The 26,828-nt window shown below is 43.7% G+C and overlaps 2 protein-coding genes across 11 annotated transcripts in view; one reads left to right on the top strand and one right to left on the bottom strand.

Annotated features, from left to right (window-relative positions):
* The window catches only part of msi (musashi), a 104,587-nt gene extending 78,416 nt beyond the window's left edge, over positions 1 to 26,171 (top strand). For all 8 annotated transcript variants that reach the window (XM_067354309.1, XM_067354306.1, XM_067354305.1 and 5 more), the window contains 2 exons: positions 5,096 to 5,336; positions 6,968 to 26,171. In XM_067354309.1, the coding sequence (XP_067210410.1) occupies positions 5,096 to 5,336; positions 6,968 to 7,864 (1,138 nt within the window). In that variant the 3' untranslated portion in view covers positions 7,865 to 26,171. The remainder of the gene's footprint in view (positions 1 to 5,095; positions 5,337 to 6,967) is intronic.
* The window catches only part of LOC105672534 (uncharacterized), a 96,981-nt gene that overhangs the window by 62,248 nt on the left and 7,905 nt on the right, over positions 1 to 26,828 (bottom strand). For 2 of the 3 annotated variants that reach the window (XM_067354323.1, XM_067354324.1), the window contains exons 3-4: positions 4,588 to 4,679; positions 4,056 to 4,131 (exon numbers count right to left, since the gene is read on the bottom strand). In XM_067354323.1, the coding sequence (XP_067210424.1) occupies positions 4,056 to 4,131; positions 4,588 to 4,679 (168 nt within the window). Of the gene's footprint in view, positions 1 to 4,055; positions 4,132 to 4,587; positions 4,680 to 5,041; positions 5,181 to 26,828 lie in introns of those variants that run through there. The other variant, XM_067354325.1, reaches the window with a different exon arrangement.

Here is a 26,828-nt window from a genome sequence, read left to right on the forward strand (position 1 = left end):
CGGAGAAATTGCTAATTGAACGAAGAAACTGGCTCTCCCGTGATCTTCAGGTTGCGTTCGAAGCGACGTGACACGACGTTCGGGCGTTTCCGCGTTTCGCATTAATTCACCCGTCGTCGAGTGGCGAGTGCGAACGACAACATTCGTAAGGTCTCTCGTTCGTGTCGTCTCACACTGAATGGGTCCTTCACCCTCTCTCTGGCCTCCCGGCCTAGCCGCGAGAAACCAAGCGAGCGCGCGACACGAATTCGACTTACAACCGCGGGACACACTTTCCACATCCTGTCGTACTTTTCGGCGAGTCCTGACGGCGACGGCGGCGATCAGAAGTGGACCACCAGGACGAGGACAATGTCCCATCACACCAGTAACTCTTTAAAGGCGTACTGCTGTGACAGGACAATATCCCCGGCCGATGGGGATTGATCTCTCCGCTCATTTCTCCCTTCCGTGAGTTCGCGGTTCTTCAGCCTCTCGTTTTCTTTCTCTCTCTCTCTCTCTCTCTCTCTTTCTCTCTCTCTCTCTCTCTCTCTCTCCCTCTCGGCTTGCGTTTCTCTGTACTGCTTTTCCGTGCGAATCGCCGTCGAACGGATCGCCGTGGCGAGATATGGCGGCCGGCGAAAAACACCCCCTTTGCGAAGGCCGTATCATTCGGTCGAGCGTCCCGACGGCACTGCGTCGCTCGGTGGTGGCGGCGCCTCCGCGCCCTCTCCCCACCCACCCCCACTAGAACTGGGGAGCTCTTCTACCTTCGAACCTCCCCCCACCTGAGCGAGGAAAACTCACCCTCTACGTCTTCAATATGATCCTCGGTCGCGCGTGTGTGTGTGTGTACGTACGCATGCGCGAGAGGGAGAGAGAGTGTGTGTCTGTGTGTGTGTCTGTTACGATAGAGTCGCGGCATACAGGGAGGGATGTAGGGGGCTCAGGGTACGGAAGAGTAGCGCCAGCGCGAGAGAGGGACCCCGCGTACAACCCCTCGACGTTGCTGGGGGCGGACGCGGAGACTGCTGCTAGGCACTGGGATGTCTAGCGATACTGAAAATACTGAAACTACACATCGCCACCCCTTCGACATCCAATCCTTTTATGTGTGCGTGTGTGTGTGTGTATCGCTGCTTCTCTTTCTCTCGATTCTCTCTTTTGTGTCTCTCTTTTTCCTCCCTCTCTTTCTCCTCTTCCTCCTTCCTTCTCGCTCATTTGTTTTTTTTTTTTCTTTTTTTTTCCACTCTCTCCGTCCTCGGCGCAACGTAAGACGATCGAGGTCATCGGTAGAAGAGGATATCGTTCGTCACATTGTGGACATTCGTGAATTTGATAATGCACGTTTGATCGGCTTTGCGTCGAAACGACCGCAGATCGCTCGGTCACGTATCACCGCGAGACCAATATATCCAACGAATGGATACTTTTTCCGATGATGTAGCTTGATTAAACAATCAACAAACTATATCACGCCGGCTGATTGTTCAATCGGCCACTCGACCGCATCAAATGTTTTTTAATCTCGCTTTACACGGCGATATCTCAATTTCGCGGCGCTTTCGACGACCGCAAAGCGCACGTCACTTCAAAAGAAATATCGAATCTGCAGCGCGAGATTATTTTTCACCCATATTTTGCATGCGATATTTTAATTTCTTACCATATACAAGTCGATAAAAGTTTTAAATACGAGCGCATTGTTTTCAGCTAAAAAGCGAGCGCAGCGTGGAACGCGCGCTGCGGCAACTCCAAAAATCGGGGAAAGTCGAAGGATCAATACAGCTGGTTCGTCGATGAAAACGATACGGTGAATCTCCCGCCGAGTCCAATGACAGCAAGCTTTTCCTCCGCGGCTTTATTCATCGGCATCTCGTCGAGATATCTCGCGTCTGTACAATTTGACATGCGTGCATGCGGGCGAACGAACGCGCGCGGCGAACGTGTCATCGATCGATTTTCCCTGCGGACCGAAAATTTCGGATGACAATTCGAAAGTACCGTCGTGCCGAAAAGATCGCGTTTCGAGAAGAAAAAAACCCGACGTATTGAATATTAAGAGTAACGGACGTCGGTCGGTCGTTCGGTAAATCGCGAGGGAAGACATAAACGATATATCGCACCCAGACGTTTCTCCCCGACCCGCATCCTTTTTGCAAAATCGCTAGAAAAAATTGTCTGGCAAAATTTTCCGATACCTACAATAATAACCGTCTCTCGCGAAGGAAAGATATAAAGACCGGAGAGCGAGAAGTGGGAGAGAAAAAAAAATAGTTTAATAATCACGACGTCCCGTCTCCGAGCAAAGCGCGAGAAAGGAAAGAGGACGGAGAGGAGCGAGAAGAAAGGCAACGGCGGCGGCGCGTCGTAAGACGTTTTCCGCGGCGAGGCCGATCGCGGCTTCCGCGGACTGCGAAGGGAAAAGGATGGAGGGAGATATCGCGAGCGGGAGTGGGGGGAGGGGTTAGCCAACATGACCGGAGCGGCGCCGAGCCGAGCGGAGCGAGAATCGCACACGGCGAGAAGAAACGCCGCGGAGGGGTGTATTGATCCACCAGCTGCGCGTTCTCGTCGGCGTCGTGCCCCACGACGTTGCCTCGTCGCCCCCGTCGTCCCGCGCCGCTTCATCCCTTTCGCCGCGCCACTCCCAACCCCCAAACGACTCGCCCGTTTCGCTCTTCGACCCTCCCGGCGCTCACCCTCTCTCGCTCGTTCTCCCATCCTCCCTCTCGCTCGCTCGCTCGCTCTTTCCTCTTTTCTCTCGCTCGCCGGGACCTTCCGCTCCACCCTGTTATTCCATCCTGCTTCAACCCTATCCGCTCGCCGCTCCGCACCCCCGCGACAGCCCTCGCTGCGCGCATGTCGACCATGCCGCTCGCGGCGATATATCCGAACCGGGCTAACGCGCGACTCCCCTCACTCCTCTCTCCGACCGTCCACCCTATCGTTACACGACACACCCCGCCGCCCCATCCATTCGTGCAACCTCTCTCCCCGTGCACCCACCAGCCGCCGCCGCCGCCGCCGCCGCCGCCGCCACGTATACGGCCACTGGTGAACGTACGACGCGTTATGTGGATCCTGAGGGAAAAGGCACCGCGACGGGCACGGTATATCTCAAGTTAGATATACACGACGGAGCGACCGTAGTTTCTCTTAGTTTCGTCCGTATCTCTCGAGTCACATGCGCCGCGCGGGATGGGCGCGCGCGAGCTCCGCCGTCCTGAATCCGCCGCGGTGGCATTAATCGCCGCTCGCGGTATAAGATCTTTGATCTGGAGAGGAGGGCGCATCCGGCGGCGCGTGCATCGCGCGCGGAATGTCCTCATTTCGCGAACGGAAATCGCGACACGACGCGCCCGCCGCCACGTTGTAAATAACACAAAGCGGAAGACAAAGCTTTATCGCGGGCGAAATATGGCCGATGGCGTTTTACATTTAATTGAAAATCAAATTACGGCATTATGAAACGAGCAGTTCGCCGTTGTTGCACAAAAAGGGCTCTCTCGCAGTAAAGCGCGTGGAGTTTTAAACGCGATACACAGCAGTCATAACATGAATTATTTAGCGACGTCAAATATAAGCGTACGTAGGCAAGGCAACGATAACACGATATGCGATAAATCAATATAATTGTAAAAATAATTAATGGAGGTTAAGGTATCCGCTATCTTTCTCTTTCGTCAGGATTGCTCTCGCTTGAAAATACACAGGACACGCGTATCAATTATTTACGTTGCCGAGATTGCATTTAATTAATGATTTTAACTATTTGTTTTGTCCACGATAAATAATCGATGTTGGCGTTTATCCGTGTCTCTAAAAATATAAGCACATTCGATGGCGATAGTGATATCGGCCGGAAATTTATTACGATACAAAACAGATTCATTACGCTCCTTTCTCACGAAATTATCGATTATTCCGTAGTTTGGAGCGAAACTCCGCCTAAAAGCTTACCTTACCGAATCAAAACTTTCTTATTCATATTCATCGTAAAAATTATCATAAAATAGCGTGACTCGAAACAATTTTTTTTTTAATACTAATAAATAATCTTGCGGACAGCTTACCTTCAAACTACGAGGTTTTCGCAGGTCGAAAAATCTCGGCACGGATGGTATCTCAAATCTCTGATAACTGGTCAGTCTGGAAAGACGATAATACTTTTTGCTCGCTTGGAAAAAATATATCTTTCTCGCGCCTAGTTTCGCAATTTGCGAAACTCTCTAAATGATAATCGGGAAAACGGCGAACAAAACTTGGCCGTCTCTCGATCGCGCGCGCTTTTTACGATAAAATTGTTCGCGGTTTTTAACAGACGCGGGCGATCGCCTGTAACACGGCATAAGTAAAAGTTCCTCGTGAAGCGGACGTGAAACGCAGTGCCAAGGCCGTTGGCTCGGCAGACACAGTGACCTTAACACATTGGCGTTATACATAGAATGTAGATTGCCGACGGAAATAGACGGGCCGCGCTATTTTCCGTCCAACTTCCAGGATTTGCTGACGCGACCGTTTTGCGAAATGACATATTTTTACACACCTTGTCGGAGAGAGGATGTTTATTTCGTTTAAGCACCAGTGAAACGCGCGCTTACTTACTGAACATCAATCGTGGTGACGAATGCCCGATGGGCCATCATGAGGGGCATGCCGATCAACGAACAGGCTTGAATGAAGACGACCGGTATTATCTGAAACGAAAAGTACGAGCGCGGCCTCTTAATAAAACCGGCTGAATATTTGTGAGATGCTTATCGCCGTCTGCACGCACACTTTTTCTCCCATAGAAATAGCTATGACGTGATAAGTAGAGAGTTGTCGCAGCTGTTACAACACGAGAGTCATTAAAGAACATGCTTGGCTCTCACGTCACAGTTACTAAAAAGCGCTCACTTGTGAACATTTATAAATATTATGAAAATAAAAGTATAAAGAATTCTAGATTTATCAAATTAGATTATGTATGTTTACGATAATTGTCTCTGATATAAACAGTGGCGCTTAGCGGCGTTCGATCTACCGTAGAGATCGCGAGCCAAAATGTCACGCAGACCTTCATTTAATTATAGCCCCCTCTAACGATCGATTTATCTTTGATTGTTTGCAGCGCCGGCATGGAGGCGACAAACGGAGCGATCGAGCACGACTTCCACAACACGTTGGTGCCGATAAACGGTAGCCATTCAGGCAGCTCCGGCAGGAGTACGCCGAACGGCGGCGACCCGGCACCCGGCAAGCTCTTTGTGGGCGGCCTTTCCTGGCAGACGAGCAGCGAGAGACTGCGGGAATATTTCGGCGTGTTCGGCACTGTCACCGATGTCCTCATCATGAAGGATCCGGTCACGCAGGTCGGTTCACCAATTTAACTCTCGACTTGCTCGCCCGATTAATTTACGGTTATTCATTGTACGAGGTTGTTCGCACGCAATTTAATTTGCTGCCAAATTATAATAATAATCGCAAAAATTCTGTCCGTGTCTGGTTAAATATTTTCGTGGATCGAATGTTTGTAAAATTTCCGCATCAATGAAATGCATTGATTGAAAGAATGCGAGCGAAAAATACTTTCCAGAAATTTATGTAAAGAATTATTTAATTACTTTTCTCTGCTGATTCGAAGAAATCACATATATATAGTTGTATGATAATCTATGATGGAATTATTTCGTTAACTATTTTTTTACACAAATTTATTTGATATTTATTATTATAAATTTTCTATGTAGAAATGTCTAAAGAGGTGTTTTATTTGCGAAAGTTATCGATTTTTTTATTATGTTTGTATTCATTGCTTTCGGGATAATTAAATTTGCATTATTAAATTTACAGTGAGAACAGCCTTGTATACACACGTTGCCCACGCGTTTCCAAATCGCGTTCATGCCGCGTCAGATGATTTGCCGCAACGGCCCACCCCAACTCTCTCGTGCATCTCGCGGGGGTCGGCCGCGAAAAGAAATAAAATAAAAAAAAAAGAAAAGCAAAAACATCGCGAGAGAAAAGAAGTTTACCTTACAGGATTCGATGCACCAAGCAATCTCTCCTTCCACTTTTGCACGAAACTATATACGTAGTAGACCGTAGTAGATGAGAAGTTGTACTAATCGGTGTAATTAATTGCTGATAAAGTATCAGAGAGATGTAGATTGTATTAGGTATTATATTAATCGCATTAATCGCATTATTAAAAGAAGATTGGGAGAGGCAGCCAGTTTCTTTTTTTGTCGGAGTTGCAGGCGTAAAATGTCGAATGCGGGGGGTGGAATATCGGGGTATTTTTTTTTTCTTCGCGAAATCAGAACAGGGTGGGACAGATGTAATACGTATATATATATATATACATATCAGTAGCTCCTTAACGTTCGTAATGGATTTGAGTCTTTATCGCAGTCTTTGTTTCACGTAACATTAGAATGTTTGTCTTAAACATTGGCTTGGACAGTCTTGCATGCAAATGGTAGTTTGGTAGCACTAGTTAACCGTCCATAACAAGATCTAAGAGATCATCGATAGGATAGGATTGTGAAGAATTTCAAAATGAGCTAGGAGTCTACGTTTAGGAGTTAGTTCTTACATTCCGGATCGAACTCGTTATGTTAGGAGAAGACGAGCGGATCAGTTTTGGTGACCATTCGCGGGGAAAATCAGAAACGCACGACAGAATTGTGAAAATATAAAGTGCGCCGCTTTACTCGCGATAATAAATATAAATTAATCGTTGAATTGAAATTAAGTTTCATTCTAATCGCGTCAGCATCGCGCGAAAAGTTTTGATGGTCATGAAAACTTGTCCGAAACGAGTCAGTCTTGCGATAACAGAGCGAAGGCGAATAAAAAAAAAAAAACGTCGCAAAATCAGTCAGTCGAATGCCGGAGCATTTGATCGCGAGAGCGAGAACAAAGTTGGCAACAATGCGGGTCGAGACGCAATAGACGGTCCATGTGCATCGTGCCGGTTTCTCGGCTTGTTCGGTTACAGCGTAGCCGCGGTTTCGGCTTCATCACGTTCGCCGAGCCCGGCAGCGTGGACAAAGTCCTCAAGTGTCCCATCCACACCCTGGATGGCAAGAAGATCGATCCGAAGCACGCGACGCCGAAGAATCGCGCGAAACAGGCCAATCGCACGAAGAAGATCTTCGTGGGCGGTGTCAGTCAGGACACGAGCAGCGACGAGGTCAAGGCCTACTTCAATCAATTCGGCAAGGTGGAGGAGACAGTGATGCTGATGGATCAGCAAACGAAGCGCCACCGCGGCTTCGGCTTCGTCACATTCGAGAATGAAGATGTGGTGGACCGGGTGTGCGAGATACACTTCCACACGATCAAGAACAAGAAGGTCGAGTGCAAGAAAGCTCAGCCGAAGGAGGCGGTGCAGCCGGGCGCGCTCGCCCTCGGCAAGCGGGTAGTGCTCGGGGCGCTGGGCGTGCGGCTGGCGCCGCAACCGCCGTTGCCGGTCGCGGCGGCGGCCTCGCAGCTGGTGGCCGCGCAAGCACAGGCGGCGCAGGTGCAGGCTGCCGCGGCGGCGGCGGCGGCGCAGGTGCAAAACGCAGTGGCGGGTTACGGCAAACTCTTCGCAGCGACCGGCGGCTATCCCGCACTCTCGGCGTATCGATACGCGCCCTATCCGATACCGGCGGCGATGGCGGCTGCCGCGGCGGCAGCGGCGCCGACCGGCCCGACGGCACAGGCGCCGGCACCCGGTGCGGCCGCGGCCGCGGCCGCCGCCGCGGCAGCGGCGTCGTCGCCTGCCGCGGCCGCCGCCGCTGCCGCGGCGCCTGGCAATCCCTATCAGGGCTACTCGCTCACCAACGTCGACATGTCGAGCTTCCAGGGCGTCGACTGGGGTTCCATGTACGGGATGGGAATGTACGTTTAAGGAGAGGATATCGAGATGCCGCGCGGCGTCCCGCGCTTCTCATCTCTCGGATCCCACGCGGATCCTCTTTGCAGAGGATTCCCGCTTTATGTACGATAACGAGGTTATTCGTTCTCCAAGATCGATCCTGGGCGAGATCACATCCGTTTCCGAAGTTTTGAATCTGGGAAATCCAGTGTCTCTGGAAATGGCCCCATCGCGCTTCTGCAAGCATGAAGATAATAATAAAAATAGAAGTAAACTCTCGGACGAAGGTGACTTCCGTTTGCCGATGCTTCCGAATGCCGTTTCCTCTTATCGCCGGGCACCGACGTCAGCAGGAATAGAGTCGTCGATACGTTTGTCACGGAATGGAACCGCGAAAGGCGGACAAGCGGAACGAACCCGACGAAAGAAGTCTCAAGTTTCAATCGATTGGCACTCGAGCGAAGAGCGCGGTAAAGATGAGGGCAAAAATTGTCAAAGGGAATGAACGATCACCCGCGGAAGCTCAGCGAATGAGGAAACAGAAGCATACATACTGAGAGAAGCTGGAAGATCAGAGTTATCTGCGTAGTTGTATTCTATTGACTGTGTTAAGTGAAAATCAGTATGAACATATTTTTTGCGTTCAATTCCCATCGTGCGTTACATTAATTTATTTTCCAAGTATCGACTGTAATGAAAATCGAGACTGAGAAATCTCGTTATGTATATTATTATTTTTTTTTTTAATTATCATTCTTCTTCTTTCTTTTGCCCTTCGCTTTCGCGCGATTCATATACCATTTCTCAGAATCACCACAAGTCATTGCGTTCTCAGCACACTTTGGTTCCTATTTAGATTAACGCGTAGAGTCGAAAACACGCGCGTATAGCGTATCGCGCCTCTTTCACGTCGCCGCGCCCGTTACGTTAATCAGCGATTAATTAAGACGATCCATTAGCGGCGCTTGTTTCACAGCATTCGCGGCAATCTCCGGCCTCTCGGTCGTTCCCGCCACGGTCGTTCTCTCGACTCCAAAGCAATAAAAAGAAAAAAAAATAAAGAAAAACCGAGAGGCCGTGAACAACGCCGCGAACGACTTAGCGCGTCAAGCTCGAGAAAACGCTCGATCGTTTCCCCTCCTTATTTCTGTGCTCCTTGCCTTTCCGTTATATTCACTAATGCCCTAAGAATTTCTCCGTATGCGTATATTCGCCAACATTCGACCGAGTTGTCTCCGCCGACGACCGCAGCGGAAGTGGCACGTTACAAGACGCGCCGAGCAAAGTGCACACACGCTCCTCTCAATTAGACTGCGGAAAGTACAATACAAAACGCGCTGAATTTCTTCAAAACACACGATCGCTCGGACCCCAGCACGACTCGAATCGTAGATTAAACGCAAAGAAAATTAAGATTCGCATCCGCCAAGCGCCAAGTGCCAAACGAAAATCGAAGGGAGGATATCACTTCGGACGGCCGAGCGCGTAATTCGCAGTTTCTGAGCGCGACGGAACTTCCTTTCTCGTGTCTTTCCCGCGGCACGAGCGACAATTCCGGTGTCTCATCGGTCGTGTCGCGCGACGGCGCCTCTTCCGCTCGCGCGTCGGCGAAACCACCCGCGTCTTCTCGCCTTTCCAGAGGCAACAGGTCAATACACACAATCCACTTTGCGCGGCGGCACCCGCGAGCAAGCGAATAGGCTCTCTCGTGACATTACGTATGTACGACACACAGCGACACGGGGGACACGTATATAACTGCGTATAATGCATAAGTACATACACACACGTACACACATACGTATATACATACATATATTTTTCTTCAAATAATGGAAGACAATATTTCTCCGCTCTCTATCGCGTTAAAAAAAAAAAAAAAAATAAAGATAAGACTTTAGCGACGTAACACGTACGAGTGCGTGAAATGCGAGTGTAATTCGCGTACGTGGAGTTACGCGTGTTTAGTTATTAAGGATTGATTACAGCAGTATCATTACGCAAGCCGCACGCGATCGGCGTGAACGGCGTCACTTAATGAGCTCCTAAGAGAGTAGAGAATGTGAGAGTCGGCGATTCTATTTAAGTTAAGCTTAAGCGAATATAGCATTCTTGATGATAGCGGACGTAGATATTTAAGCGGTTAATAATAAGGAATAAAAAGGGACCCCCTCCGATCCGCGTGGGAGGGGGGGGGATGACCCGGCGTGCGCGCGCGAGAGAGAAAGAGAGAGACAGATACTTAAAAGATACTATTACGCGTCTTTATAAATATACTCGAAGATTTTCGCGCCTTCGAGTGTATTTATAAAGGTTTAATTTATACGTAGAATGTTTTGGAGCACGCCCTGAGATCTGCTCGCCACGACGGAGTATTTTCGCGACGATCCCCCGCCTATAACTCGTCTTGCGTGCAAAGCTTTCGTGTAAATAGGCAAAGTTCCTTTCAATTGATATCATTTTTTTACATTTTTCCTTTTTTTTGTTATTAAATTATTTCTTAAAATGCTGCATAAAAATCAACAGTTGCAGGAAGCTATCGATTTGTATTTTAGTCTGTAAGTAAAAGTTCGAGTTGTATTTAATGCGATCCGTGCGATATTAACTTAATTTATGTTTTTTCACTTTCTTTTAATTCTCGCTTTTTATTTCGTATTAGTAGCTTTTAAGTGTCGAGAGCGATATATCGCTGATTTGCTGATTATCGCCCGAATGATCTCACGTCGGATCGTGTGAGAAATATGAAAATATGTGCGATGAGAAGGAAAAGGACTCGTCGTCGGCGAGACGAGCGCGGGGCGTTTCTGTCGAGGCATCGTGTGAGCGATATATGAAATTTCGAGCAATAAGCGATTGACTCAAACTTTAAACTATACTATTATTACGAGTATTATTAATGATAATATACAAAACGTCGCGGCTGCGCCTGTTGCGCGCGTAATCGATATAGAAGGATAATCCTAGATATCTATACAAAACAAATACTCGAAGCGAAAGGATTTGGATAATAAAAAAAAAAAAAAAAAAACGGCGAAACGAAACGGTAGTGCGTCTTAGGGGGTGCGAGGAAGGATCGAGCGGCGAGAAATTGGGAGGATCCGGGTCCTTCCGAACAAGTAATATTCTCTAGTGATACTATACATATATATATACTTTAATATACATATATATATATGAACAAAAAAAAATATAATTATATACATACACCGTAAAGCGTTAAGGATAACAAAACTCGCGAGTGATATTTATGACGTATTAAGGAAAATATTACAAAGTAAGAGAGCGAACATAGGAGTGAGAAAACGTGCGAACGAGTGACACGAAATAGACACGTAGGGAGAAACGAACAGAACGAAACGGAACGAACGACGACGAGGTGAGAAGGTAAAACGCGTGCACGCGCGCGAGTGTTGCGAGCGAGGATCGGCTGAGAGGCGTACGTCTGGTTCCAGTTTTCATTCTCAATAACTACTGTATACTCGCATGCCAATAATGTGCGGTATGAGTACTCTTGACGGACCTTTCTTTCGCGGACACCCCTCGTTTAATATCAATACATCCTGGTTCTCGTTTCTCCGCCTTCGATCCATCTACCTCTCACTTCATCTTTCTCCCCCTTCCTTCTCTCGCTCTTTCTCTCTCTCTCTCTCTCTCTTCTCTCGCTTCTGGAATCGGCCGCGAAAGTGGAAAACGAAGTTTCGAATATCCGAGTACCGTAGTACTTCTTCCATTTCTACGAGCGGGCGAAGGAGAGAGGAGAAAGGAGAGGCGCGTTATTCGAGGGTGTTCCGAAGGAAGTCTCGAACCAAGCTGTTACCGTCGAGCCGTCCCGACGAGCGTTCCCCGATGTATTTATTTTCGAAGTTGCCTTCTGGAAACGCAGAAATTCCGCGACGGACGCCTGCGAACGCTCGACGGTACCGTCTTGCGCGTTTCGCGAAACTTTCTCTCGGAGCGCGAGAGTCGGGGATTGGGAGCGACGTGTAGTTTTCGGTGGGCTCGATTTTCGACGAACGTCTTGCGCGTTTTCGCGAGTCAGAGGTCGAAATTATTTCCTCGCGTATGTTCGCAACGTCGGATTTGACATCACGATGTAAAAAAAATCGGTGCGAAGCTACAATTGGATTACGGTGGATGATTTTACGACCAATTGTTGCAATAAAGGAGATTGCATAAGTAAATATATCTAAGTATATATTTATATATATATATATATATATATATATATATATATAATGATATATATATATATATATCTGTGAATTGACATACATACGGAAATTTGCTCTTACAAGTTGGTCCTAAAGTTATCCATTACGATTGTAATTTGGCATTAATTTTTTTTGCTGCACCGAAATTTTCGCCTCCACTCCCCGATTGAGGATAGAATATTTCGCCTAGTTTCTGTAACGTTCTATACGGGTCGAAGTTTCAGTCGTCTCGGGGAGACAAATTTACCGGGTCGGACATCGCCGTGACTGCAAATCTTCGCGCGTCCCCGGAAATTTGGCATCTGGCATATCCGGCATCAAGGGCGCGCGGTATTCCTCTCGGCTCGAGAAAGAAAAAAAGAACGAAAAAATATCTCATGAAATTTCAGCAATAAATTTTAGCCGTACGGACTTTAGGGTCGTTTATCCGCGTCGTGACGCGTCGCTCGGCGTTTCTCCGAGCTATCATTTTGGAATTGTCTTATCGCGATGTCGTGTATCGCCCCGAAGAGAGATGTGACGATTTTACCGAGCGTTCTCCGTAACGGTTTTGCAATCTTCAGCGGAACGTTATGAGCTATAATACGGAACTCTTGATCTCACTCGATATTGCCTTCGATAAACTCGGTTACAATCGAGAGTTGTATCGCCCAATATACAATGTCAATTCGTTATGCGATATATGAAATATTTGTTGCATCTTGAACATGCAATCTGCATATTAAATTATAATTGCACAATCGATATATGATTGAGGTATAGTCTGATCCATTATAGCCCATAACGTGTAATTATGTATGTTATCGGACGCGTTGCAACGACGAAGAAGCCAAGGGCGTCAAGTTTTAGAGGCGAGATCGATAGTAGCTCGAGTGGTATTAACCCTTTACAGGGCAGTCGAAGATAAATTTCCAAGAACCAACAAATTCTACCAGTAAAATATAAAATGCAATTTTTTTTTTTGGTACGAAACTCTCGTTTTTTACAGTGTTTTTGTGACTTGTTTTTCGTTATCAAATTATTGATTATTAAATACAACAGTGTGAATTATAAGCCATGCAGCTAAATCGGTGCCCTGTAAAGAGTTAAGCGATTATGCCCGCTGACAATCGTCTCGTAAGGTGGAATCATCATACCGCCATGTAATTATTACCGTGAAATCGTCACCGTCGACGACGAAAAAGCTTCCACGATTTTCGCACGACGAGATCGACATCGGTATCGGATGATCGAGCCTCGCCCTGCCTGATATTTACCTCCGATCTAATATCTGCTCTGTGGCAAAGATAACATCGTCATCATACGAGAAATGTGTCACCACGGCGAAAACCACCTCTCTCTTCCGATCAGCAGGTCCCCCCCACCCCTCCCCACTCCTCTCGATCTCTCCCGGTTTTCGTCCCAGTTCCGCAAACCCTTTAGTATGTATTACATATTTATATATATATATTTGTATCTCATTCTCTGATAATCATGTATTTCATATTGCGAATGGTTGACAGTAATTATTAGCGTAGCTGGTATTTTTTGATGAGCGCTAACCACCACTAGTTGTGTATGAAACGTAGGTGAAGCATGCTGGTTGAAATATCTTTCCACTTAATCGTCATCCGCCTCTCTCTTTAGTCCTCCGAGCCTCTTCCTTCCCGTCTTCCGCTTTCTTTTTTATTACGACTCGCTTGCAGTTCTGCTTACCCATCGATACAAATGTCGCTGCTTGAACATCTCAGTAGGAATACATACATAAAAGAAGGAAATAACTAAAAAAAAAAAAAGATAATAAAAAAACTGACTGCCAGTGCGCTGACAAGGGCACTTTCGGTATTGAAGCTTCGTAATTCAGATGCGTTCGTCACCGCTTCGCCATCGCGTTCTTCCTGTTCGATTCGATTTTCTCGCGGTCGCGATTATGCCGGTTTCGGTACAATTAATCGTTACGCGCATCTTAATCCCATCCTTCTCGCTCGAGATTTAATCGATCCACTTTGCTCAAAAGAGAGATTTCTGACGAACGCGCGACACGATCGATCGTCGACGAGATCCGAGACGCTTCCGCGTGAATAAATATCCGCGAACTTTTTATTTCCGCTCCCCTATACCTATATTCTTCCCCTTCACCGTCCGATCACCTAATTTCTCTCCTCCATTCATGCGATTTCTCCAACCATCCACTCGACTCTGGAACATCCAGACGGAAATACTCGCGGACGAACGTATGGCGAAAACTGCTGTTTTCTTACGAAAAATCGATACATACGGAAAGGGTGGTAAAAATCCTAAGGGAGTAGCGAAAAAGAGAGAGAGAGAGAAAGAGTGAGTGAGCGAGAGGGAGAGAGAGAGAAAGATCGAGAATGTGAAATCGAACTGTGTAACTGTATATATTACGCACTCCAGAATTCTCCCCATGTCTAATTGCGTAAGCGCTGATACTCGTACTACTACTACTACTACTATTACTACTACTCATTATCACTATTATCGCCATTATTATAATTATTATTATTACCATTACTATTAATTACCATCATTGATTATTATTATTACGCATCAACATCATTATTATGCTTATCATTATGATTACGATTATGATTATTATTCTTAGCGATCTACATGATTCACATTCGTACTCGGACACACTCGACAAACACCGGCGCATCGCGTGCGTGCTTCGCGGATCACGCAGCTTCTGTCTGTTTTAACGCCTCTCCTTTCCAATCGCCGTCCGCGGAGCTCCCCTGCGTCAATTCACTTCACACCGTTGTTGTTATCATTATTTTTCTAGTGCCAGCCACGTATGTGCCATAAAAGGGGATAATTGTCAGGCTGAAGCTATTAATGCACGCGCCCGCGACGCGCGTAAACGATTTGGCCGCTGATTGCTTCCCGAGGAGAGAGAGAGAAAAAAAAAAAAGTATCGCGGGAAGACCGAAGGGTGCGAGAGGGCGACTCGCCATGTAAAGTCATCCCCGGAGTGGGGAACGATCGATGACGGGAGTTCGCGGTCCCCGTTTATCTAACCGTCGCCAGCGTCGTGTGTAGCGCGGCTCGAAATTCGAGGAAACGTTTGCTTTCTCGATTGCTTCGGTTTCCCCCTCCCTTTTTTTTCAGATCAATTTTAGTTACGAACGATGCACGAGGGCCAAAATAAACGAGAAGTTCGAACTCTCCGATTCCACACGCGTTTCTGTTTTGCTTGCTCTTGCTCTTCTTTCCGCTTCGCTTGATTCGCTTGTTTTGACTTAACCGGCGCGTTATCTTTCGATCGAAGAAACAGGAAAATCGACGGATTACCCGGCGACAATTTTTCATCGGAGCACGCTCGCGATGTGAAACACGCATAACCCACACATAAACACACACACACACACACACACACACACGTGCAAAGGACAGGAAAATATACGACGTTAACGCAAGAGTACGCTCGACGGCGTACGCCAAGAGCAACAACACGAACGAAAACGTAACGTAAAAATAGTATAGGTTGATGCCTAGAAAAATTGCCAATAAAGTAGTCGTTTAAAACTTGTAGCTAACCTCTATTTGTGTATCTCTCCTTTGTATTTTCTCACTCAGCCATCCCCCCCTCCGCCCCCCCCCCCCAATTCCTTCTATAGCTATAGATCCCCCGCTCCTCCCCAGGAGAACTCCCGATCCCATTCTGCGGTCCATTCTGTAATTTATTATTGACAAATCTCGTATCTCTTGCCTAACTTGTTGGCAAAAAGTAATTGCGTTGGTGCTGTATATATTTGATTATTCTATCTATTTATTGTATACGTTTATTTGTTCCTTCCTACTGTCTATCTTTTTCTTAGTCTAATATATATATATATATTTATATATATAAGAAATCAAAACAACAATTGTTATGAGGAATAGTTAACAAGAAGGCTGATTGCACGATGTTATACGGTATGCGATCAGCCTTCTTGTTAATCGTTGTTAACCTCGTAACAATCATTGTTTTGATTTCTTATCACTAACGCCCGACCAAGCGCCTGTGTTTTGCGCTTCCCCCCCCCCCCAACCTCGATGAAACATGCGATATCGCGCGCCCCGCGGGGGTGGCAACCCGCTAATTGACTAATTAATATTAAATCGTAATTAGTCTCGTTAACCCCGCTGGGCGCTCGTTTCGAGCCGCTCTCTGGTTGGTCCAAACTCTCATGGCTCATTCCGCGTCGCGTCCTCGCGGAGTGAGATGAGGCAGAAATCGTTTGCGAACTCGAAATCCGATTCGAAATGCGAAACAACGCTGATCTGTTATCTAAAGTTTTGAAGAAAAAAAAGTGAAAATTTTTATATTTATACATATGCGATTTTTTAAAACTTTTTTTAAGATTGTAAAGACAGAAGAAGATTTAATTTTATAACTCGTACGTTCACATGTAAATTTGCGCTGTTTTGTGCATCATGAATTCAATTGTCTGAGAAATTATGCGATTGGCGATATTCCACTACTGAAATAGTAATATAAATTTATGCCATCTCCAGTCGCGATGTAAAATTCATTTAATCGCGTAACTGAATTTATCGCGCGGCGTTATACCTCCCTCCGAGATGTTGAACCACCGAGGATATCTACCGGATTTTTGATCATGACGTTTCCTCCTCTCTCAGAGAGTTCGTATATTCCTCGAATATACAAGAAACATCAAAAACCCGCGCAGATCTCATAAAGAAGAATATTACATTTACTTCGCTAACGCCGACCGACTTTCAACTTCGGTATCACTTGTTGCTCTATTTGCCGCTCCGTCTGTAAAGAGGATTACTGACGCGCATGCTATACAGCGTGCCCCAAAACCGCTGGATATCCCTTCAACCACTGTTTCTTTAATAAATTTGAAGATTACTTATTTGGATAAAAATATCGAGAGAAATCACACTTCTCCAAGTTTTATTAAAAGTCACTTGACATTAACAGAGGTATATGATTTTGCTATATATATATTTATTTTTAATTATTACTTACTCAAAAATCGCAGGGTTTTTTTTTTTGGTAAAATTCAGAATTAGAAAATTTCAAAAAAATCTGTGAAACAATCAGCAAATAGTTTTACAAGTTATCAGTTCCGTGAGATAATGAGATACCGATGTATCAGATTAGAAAATTGAACAGAAAATTCCAAAAATTTTTAGTGAACAAATCACATCCAGCGGCTTTACAAATTATCAGTTTCGTGCGATAATGATGTGATACACGATTCCTGTCGATATATCAGAAAAAAGTCGACCGAGTTTATGAAAAAGATTATTCGAAATCTTTTCCATGTTTGTTTCGACCAACCAAAGATTAACGCGCATTTTTCTCTAGATAGCCATCTCTTGATGATTATGTTTCCTGTTTCCCTATCATCCCTGATGCTTTTTAAATGGTTTAAAACAGTCGGCGGATTTGTTGTAGCGCATGCATCTTAGCTAGACCACCTCTGGCGCACTCTAACCGGCAAGTAAGAGTATATCTCGACGTATTTAATTGACATTCCTTCCTTATCTCATCCACTTTCCATTTCCACTTTCCGCGTTAAGTTAACGCACTTAACTGACGGTCTTCCACGAAACTGATATCAATTGCGGACAAAAAGCCATCTTTCTTTCCTTGGAAACGATATAGCTGCAGCGAAGCATTGTGAGTTGTTTATATTTATTTATCTTGTGAAATTTTGATCAAAAGAAACGGACTAGTGAGAGCTAGAACGCAATTATTAATGCATAAATATTTAGTACACACGATTGTTAGCTGTAAAAGTCGCAGAAATAATTGAATCAGACTTTGCAGTCATGTTAATAGATTTCGATAAAAAATAAATCGAGTAGATAAATGAATATATAATAAACGCAAAATTGAAATTGCGGATAAAAGCGAATAAATTGCGGCAAATATCTGCTTTGATTATAAAAATAATTATTTTATTATAAAATAATTTCGTTATAAAAATAGCGGATTTGCGCAATCTCTTTGAACGTGAAACAATAATAATCGACTTTGGTGCCGCCAGCTATATTCGTCCTTCACATTGTTCTCCTTTACTCTAATTTCCGTATCTTTTCTCTTTTCCCTATTGTCTCCCCTGACAAGTATAAATAATACGTATCAAATTTCTCCTCTTTTACGTATAAAAATAATACATATCCATAGCCGAACAACGCGTACAATTTGCTACTTTCTATCGAAGTAGAGATGTGTGTTTTATCAGCTTTTGGAGGCGCGTAGGCGTACTTTCGTCGTACGAAAACAACGAGATCACACCTGATCCCACTCCAAAACTCACCTGCGCTCGATCGGAAAGTGTTTTTATCCACGAATCTTTTATCTTCTCATTCTCGCGCTCAACGCGATGTTTAATTTCTCCTCCGATACGACAAATTAAACGATTCAATCAATTCCCTGAGAATCGAAATTCCTTTTCAATTTGTACGATAAAGCGTGAATTTATCGGACTTGTTTGTTGCATTTATGGAAAAGGTAAAGTCTGCGAAGCGAGACTTTTCGTTTTTTTTTTTTTTTTTCCACGCGGCGGAAAGTAATCGATTGGCCATTTAAGCGGACAACCGCAATTGTGATCTTTAGAAACGCGATATAAATGATTCATAATCCGAGAAGTTAGCAGAACGCGCGCGAGAGAATGATGAATTCCGTTCATTGGTAAACCCGCTTCGCCGATACGAGCGTAACGGCTCCACCGTAGCACGGAGAAAGAAACTCCTTCAAGTCCCGAGTATCGTTTTAGAGAGAAGACGGAGAGCCCCGTACACCGTTTTCCCCGTGACGCAAAAAGAAAACAATCGCGAAGCAGCTGCGCTTCCTACCGCCGCTGTGTATTTCGTACTCGTGTCTTCTCAGCGACCAATATCAGACACGATATATCACGAGGACGTAACACATGTCGTCTTGCCTTTGAAAAAAAAGAGTGATCTCATGCGTACATTGTGACGCGATCTCGTCAATCTTGTTAATCGTAAGTAGAGCAACTAGCGATGAAAGAGAGAGAGAGAGAGAGAGGGGGGGGGGGAGAAAGAAAGAGAGTAATTAGTCGAACTGGGGTACTCTAAATAGATCGTAGTGAATTTTTTACACGCGCGTGTCGGTAACACACGATGCCCCCTCTTTGTCATTTTTTCATCCCCACCGGGGGGGAGTGGTTCACGGATACACGAGAGCCAAGAATAATTCTCGCTAAATGTGATAGTAGAGTGAGTCTATCCTCCGACAGACGTTGTAGAAGCAATAAAAAGCGAGCCGAAGGCAGCGAGCCGAGGATTAAAGCGTAACTAAAGCTACTGCTTTACGCTTGTCTCTCTCACCAATCTCAACTCACTTTTTCATCTCAGAGAGAGAGAGAGAGAAAAGGAAACAAGAGATAAAAAAATAAAAGATCCCTTTATTCGCCGAAGAAGTATGTCCGAAGAATCTAGGAGGCGGTCATATTCTCCCACGATTTTCCCTCTCCCCCTCGTATGATTTTTCGAGGTGTACCCGGAGAAATAAACGAAAGTATATACACACACACACACATACACGCACCTCTCGCGCACCTTTCCCTCTTTTTCAACCGCTTTCTCCGTGCGATCACTCTCATCCCCCCCTCGTCGAAAATCTTCTCCCCTCGATCGTAACAATCGATTCGACATAAACCCGAGTGCCTTAATCCGATCTCTATGCCCCATCTTGCTCTCCACGTTTAATCGAAAGAAAGAAAGAAATAAAGAAAAGAAATGGAAGAGAAAGCCCTGGAACGCCCGCGATTTAGACGCATATTAATTTCTATAGGCAGTAGAATTGAGTGTCGATTGCTAGAGAGAACGCGAGAACACAAGGCCGGCGAACCGGGAGGACTGTTCCGAAGGACGGTGCACACGGCAGAATCAGGTAAGACTATTTTCTATTTTTCATTTCCCCCCCCCTCCTTTTTTTCTTTTTTTGTTTTCTTCTTCGATATTGCCCTCGTAGATCTTACCTAGACACGTCGAGCTGGTGTTTTTCAATCGGAACACTTTTCGCATGGTCCGACCGCGAGAGAGATCTTTCTCTTGATCGGGATCGAAAGTCGAGGAGCACGCGTCAGAATTACGGTCACGTTTCTCAAATCGAGATTAGACGTTGCAGTTAACTTCTTTCCTTCTCAAACATGAATTATTCGGGAAAAGAGAGTGAGCTCCAGTCGCGTGCGAACGGCAAGAGTGACGCGGGTTCAGTTTAGCGTTTTACGCGTTGCGGCACAACAGTAAAGCGAAACGAAACGGGCGAACCACTATCTGTGGACTGTCTACTTCGGCGAAGAGTTCCCGAGCACACGGCACAAGGGAATAGTTTGAAAAACACTGTGTTCGGACATTGTATCGGAACTAATGTGTTTGGAGTTCTGAAAGCATCGCATCCGTCGGCGCAACCGCGTGTCGCCACGGGGGCTGCTCGCGACATATTTTACGTTCGAAGTTTCGCGTAAAGACAGCTCTTGATATTCATGCTTTCCCTCAAAGCATCTTTGCGACGCTCAAACGCTTTAAACATGTCCAACAAGTTTTTTGTAAAAATAAATATTCCCAGTTTCGTTCACTGTCTCAAGTCTTCAACACTGAATACGTAACGAATAGTGATAACAAAAAAGAAAATTTTTTCTCATTCATCGAACGAATCGATAGAAAAAAATGTGTCAATGCGAGACACAGAGACATAGATATGTCGCGTTCTCTGAAAGCTGTAGGGACGGATGCGATGCGTGCGGGTCTCTGTATAGCGAGCATTGGTGTTATCAGATATAACAATATCGTTTCCAGTGTACCTTACTCCTCGCTGTTAATACGAAGAGAAGACGTATCACGTATTGTATATGTAAATGTCGTTCGTAGTACTAGCGACTAGAGAAACGTCGATGGTGTAGGCGTAGTTATGTGCATAATTGCGACTTTTGGAGTGATCTGGCAGAGTCGGACTCGAAAGTCGTCGGAAGCTCGCGACGCCGAATCGGGAAGTTCAAGATTTCTTGCCACCATGGAGAACCACTTGCCAAAGAATCCCACCTGTGATAGCTACACAGAGATCTCAAAGTACGACGGATCTGACTTTTTCGAATCCGATTCTGGGCATTACGTTATTGACTGATATTCAACGTGGAGACGATCGCGTTTCGATTGCGCTTCGCAAGAGGAAGAAACATTAGAGTATTTAACGACGATGCAATTTCAAAATTTTATACTGTAATATTCTCAATAGCTGCTTTATGTAGTTGGATAAAAGAGAGGCATTGAATTTTTCAATTAAAAATTAACTATACATTTAATTTTTTGCACTAATTGTTACATAGTGATGCAAAATTTGCTGGAAAATTCAACAGTTTTGCGATTCATACAACAATGGAAACGTATCGTTCCTACGGCGATAGTCTACTATTATAAAATAACAGTATCGGGGCTACTCGTTGACGGAAAAACGCCTGTATCGAGGTTACAACGAGAATGCACCGTGCATGTGTAACGATTTGTACATACTAACATATTTCTGAGCGGCTGTCTACGTTCGCGATAGATTCTCAATGAATAAATCAGTGCCATGTTGTGTTCTCGCCGTGATATTGCGCCAGCAAAAAATTTCATTGAAGTGTTCCGAAAAAGCAAGATACTTTTGAAACTGGATTTGCAATTAATGTTTACAGGCATTATTTTTCTATTTACATTACGTACGTTTCGTATTACAATTGTGTGCAAATTTTCAAGTCAACATCAAACGTTTTAAGATACTTTGTTTTTTATTTTCTTTTATTTACTTGCTTATTGGAAAAAGTTGGTGGACACATAACATAATATCGCAATCATTGACGCATTCTATCGTGATGCGAGACACTCGCGTCGTAAGAGGCAGTGAGGCCTTACGTAATCGCATGTGTGATTTAAACAAATATATATCATTGAATATCTGTAATGGTTCGTCGTTATTGCTGTCATCCAATATCACTGTCACCATCATCTTTATCATTATCATTATCACCATCATTACTGTCACATTTACCAACAAGAGATTATTGAAGAAATCGATTTTAAAGTCTCGTGTGAAAGACGTGGTGCACTCACATATCGATTTTTACATGGGTGATATATATATATATACATCAAATAACTCAACTTTGAAAACTCGCTTTTTCGAAAAAGATAAATTTATTCAAACAACATAACACTATTGCAAATCTATTTGTGCGTGTTTCTCGCTCGTCGTGCGGCTGAAAAATGTTTCAAAAATCGGTGACAAAACGACAATATTATACGATATTTGACACGTGGGAGTTGGCGAGGAAACGCGATGGAAATCTTAATGCCGCGCGATACTCGCGACAAATCGCAGGCAAAAATTTCTTGTTATCGATGAATCACCCTGTAAGAACGATGCGCGAATCAAGAGTCTTTGCATTTGCATAAGATAGACACAGAAACGGCGAGAAAGGCGTGATACCGACGAAGACGTATTGTCGCGACACGACAATAAAGCAAGAAAATAAAAGAGAGAGCATTGAGACGATCGTGCATTGTGTAACACGAGAGCGTGCACCATGACTGCTCTTTTACTTTTCGAGTGACTTTTTCGAAATGGGACCCACGCGTTTTTCATAGCGCTTTTTTAAGGCCGACCACGCGTGACGTGACGGCGTCTTGTTCTTCCAATACGTATATATATTATACACACACACATACACATATATATTACATATACACAACATTGCATACACACGTAATTATATTTATAAAAACAAATATATAAAATATATATAGATATATATTATGAAAATTGATCTATACATATATATACTTTTATGCGTATATAACAGTTGTACGATTAATAAAACAGGCGAAAAGGCCGAGCGTGCGCTAGAACGTAGATATAGATTTCACGAAGGAGCGTTCAGTTTTTCGATATTTTCCGTGCTGGGAAAAAATGTCACGGAATCGTTTTGTTACGCGACGCTTCGCCAACGTTGCCGACTGTGCCGGTTCGTTGAATTCGTAAAAATTATTTCGGTGATAGCGAATATTCATACATATATTAGTGGATCAATAACAAGAACCCGAGAATATTTTGCGCACAAGCGTACAATATTTTATTTTAGCGAATATAACAGATATTTGAACATTCCACAACAAATATTTGGATATTTTTTAGTAACGTAATTATTTTCCAATTACGTTGCCCGACATTTTTGGACCATTTTTGCAACAATCCATCACTTCATATCAGCGATTTATTGATATTATATAAAAAGACGTGTCTTAATAATCTAAATGAAAGTAATTATATGATATGAAATGTTGCGATAATTAACATATTCGGACGCAGGCCGCCTTGCGCGAATTCGTGAAGATCCGAATGTTATTATTTACGCGATAACAATCGTAACGTTGAATATTCACAGTTTCGTATAACGATAGATATCGATAGATAGATGCATCACAGATTTTCGAAGCGAAATAAATTTTAATGAACGAGATAAAAGCAATCATGTGCATGTCGTGACTTAATTGACGAAGCGTCGCGCACGGTGAGAATTTTAATAATGCTCGCAATACGATACCTTTAATTATAACTATGATTTCCGTCTAACGGATTACTTGCTCGTCTACTCGACTGGGCTAAGACGACACAGTACACATTTTTACAAAAGTAATCGATTCATTTCCTCAACGCGATGAACATTCGCTCTAAATCGTAACTCGGGTTGTGATTCACAGTTTTAAAAAATGAAAACAAGCAATAAATTCCAAAGAATAATTTTTGTCGCGTGCAATTCGCGGATAATTAATTACCCTGTCTCTTTTATTATTCATTAACTCGTTGCGTTTTGCAAAAACATTCATCGAGTCGACAAAAATAAAATCAAAAATTTTTTATCATGAATTATGAGACGAGATATTTTGTATAATTTAAATAATAAACTTTTTTATAAAATTTAAAATGGATAATATGTCAAGATAAAAAATATTTTATTTTAAAATATTCATTGAAACTCACGCGCACGAATTATTTCTGTATTTTATAATTATTTAAATCGTGATTGTATTTTAATTATTGCAACAAACTTTATTTTTTTTATGCAGAAATTGATGGAATTGATGCCTCTATTTCCTTACATTAAAGAAAAGAAGATTTTTTTCTATCACGACTCTTCTCATAAGACTTTTCTATCTTGTTGTAGATTCCACGTTGTGAGTTACATGTAGAATATTTTACTATACAATTTTAACGTTTATCGAACGATAAGTCAGTGCGTTACGTCGCACGGCAATAATCGGAAATCAAAAAACGCGGTCTTCCAAAAAGAATAAAAAAAAAAAAAAAAATAATACTCGTATCTTTCGCCAAGACAAGAGCGACTTTACGTTGATCCTACCGCCTTAACTCTCACACATGTTGACTTTTTCGTGATGAACATTATAGAGAAGCATTATTCTTTTATATGGTTCACACTGTAAATACTCTTTTTCTCTTCGAATGTACGAGGCGATGTAAATATTTTTCTCTCGGAGATATCAAAATGATATTTATTATAGAGACGAGTTAACCAAGTAAGAGAGGGAGCACTAGTGAGTTCGTTAATTTGATAAGGCATTATAAAACGTGATAAAACGTAGTGGTCGGCAATCGAATCTCTCGCGATCTGCTGCTGCTGTTGCTCGCTACGTGAACTTTCTTCTCTTCTATTTAGTTCGAAATATCGAATGACTTTGCGACACGCTTTAGAAAATAGTGTCCTTAAGGAAATGACACGGTATAGTCAACAATATATATATATATGTATACATATATATATGTATATATATATATATATATACATATACATACACGCATATTACGAAACTGGAACGGAAGCATCGAGTCGGGTCGATCGACTTTCGCATGTGTGTCGTATTCGTGACGACAGGCGACGGCACACCGGGGTGAGATCCGCTCTTCGAGAAACTTCATCACGAGATGCGACGTGAGCGCCGATTATATTGGGGAAAGAAGTCTTTCTCCCAGCGTTTCCTCCGGAAAATAAAGAGGACTGCGCGTTTTCATGCGTGACGAAAGGGATTTCGAAGACCGAATCCACCTCGGCACTTGGCGTACGTAGCTTAGTAGCAATATATCTTACGTGATAATTGAAAAGATCTACTCCATCACTAATATCATTAGCTTTATACGTGACATGTACTCTGTTATCGATCAAACAGCCTCCAACATATTCTTCCATCAGATATACGCCATTAATTATTATTAGTATTATTATTGTTGAAAGTCCGGTGCGCGTCCGATATCGCTGCGATTCGGCGACCGGAGCCGCGTGCGAAAGCGTCCGAGGCGCGCGGTATCGAGCGCGCTCGCGACGATCACGACGTAGTCGCACTTATTTTATTTATTTGACAGAGAGAGAGTATTTATTCCGTAGTAAGTTAATTGAGGAAAGAAAAAGGGACGAAGTTGTGGGATTGACACTTCTGTATCTCCCGTATTCTTTCGGTGAAGTTTCGATGTAGCGCACTTCCTTCGCCCATTCCGCCCGCCGACGATGATCTCATTGTTCTCGGACCATTTTCGTCGCGTAGAAGCGTGGAGTTGTCGCGAGCGCGACAACGGTATTGATCCGCATGGTACTAATTACACTCGTCTCATTTCGAATGTCACTCTAATCCTTCGAGATGTTTGCATCTCTTCAATAATGTATGTGCTCGTCGAATCGGTAAACTGTCATAAGAAAAATGATGAGATCATTGTCAGCGGAAAAACCCGAACTTCGTAACACGCATATACTCACACACACACACACACATACACACACGTACAGCTAGAAAATAGTTAGCTAGCTAGACAGCCGACTAGTAACAATACGTAGTAATCACGTAAATAAAAATTTGGTTATCCGTATATATAGCTGGGTAAGCGCAAAAGACGGTAATAAGATTTAGCGTTAAGTGACAGTAGGATAATGCGAGGTGAAACATCGTGCAAGAGAGAGAGAGAGAGAGAGAGGGAGAGAGTGAGAGAGAGAGAAAGAGAATTGTGAGAAAAAAATAATTACCAACGTATTTACTGCAGGTAAACACTGGTTACTGTACCTGTTGTTGTTGAAATCATTAAAAATACTCTTATTCCATGCTAATCGCTTTACTAAAACTTTGTTTCTCCCCCCCCCCCCCCTCACCGTTTATCCACATATACAAGTGATTGTCCTATAATTGAAATCGAAACGTCAAACGAAACCGGATCACGAAATAAATGTCCCAGTAAAGCGATTTGAGGCGATTCCCTCGAAGAGACAAGCGCGGTAGTCTTTCGCACACACAAAAAGAATTTCCAACGTAATTTCCTTAACGACATTGCAATCTAAGTTCAATGAAATTTGTAAACAATTCATTGAGGTGAATTCTGTTCGCGGAGAAAACATTAGCGAAGAGTAACGCGGAAAGAACATTGTAACAATTCGTTAACAAGCTTGGAACTCAAAACAATAAGTAGCAAATAAGCTTGATCAAGTATATTCAGCTTTATCAAGCTTATCAGCTTCATCAAGTTTATCAAAAGCTTGTAATTAATGCTATTAAGAATTAAATATTTCGAACTTACTTCACGCACTCTTAAAAATATTTTGCACTCAAAACAGTTCGCGTGATTTAATAAGCTTAAAACTTTTTCGGATCAAGCAAATCAATATCGTAAAAAATTAATTACGAAATACATGAAGTGTCGAACAAGAAATTTACAAGGTCTTCAAATAGTGCGTTTATTCCGTGAATCCGAGGTATTGTAGTATTTTTCG

Source organism: Linepithema humile, chromosome 4, assembly GCF_040581485.1.
Source record: "Linepithema humile isolate Giens D197 chromosome 4, Lhum_UNIL_v1.0, whole genome shotgun sequence".
Taxonomy (NCBI): domain Eukaryota; kingdom Metazoa; phylum Arthropoda; class Insecta; order Hymenoptera; family Formicidae; genus Linepithema; species Linepithema humile.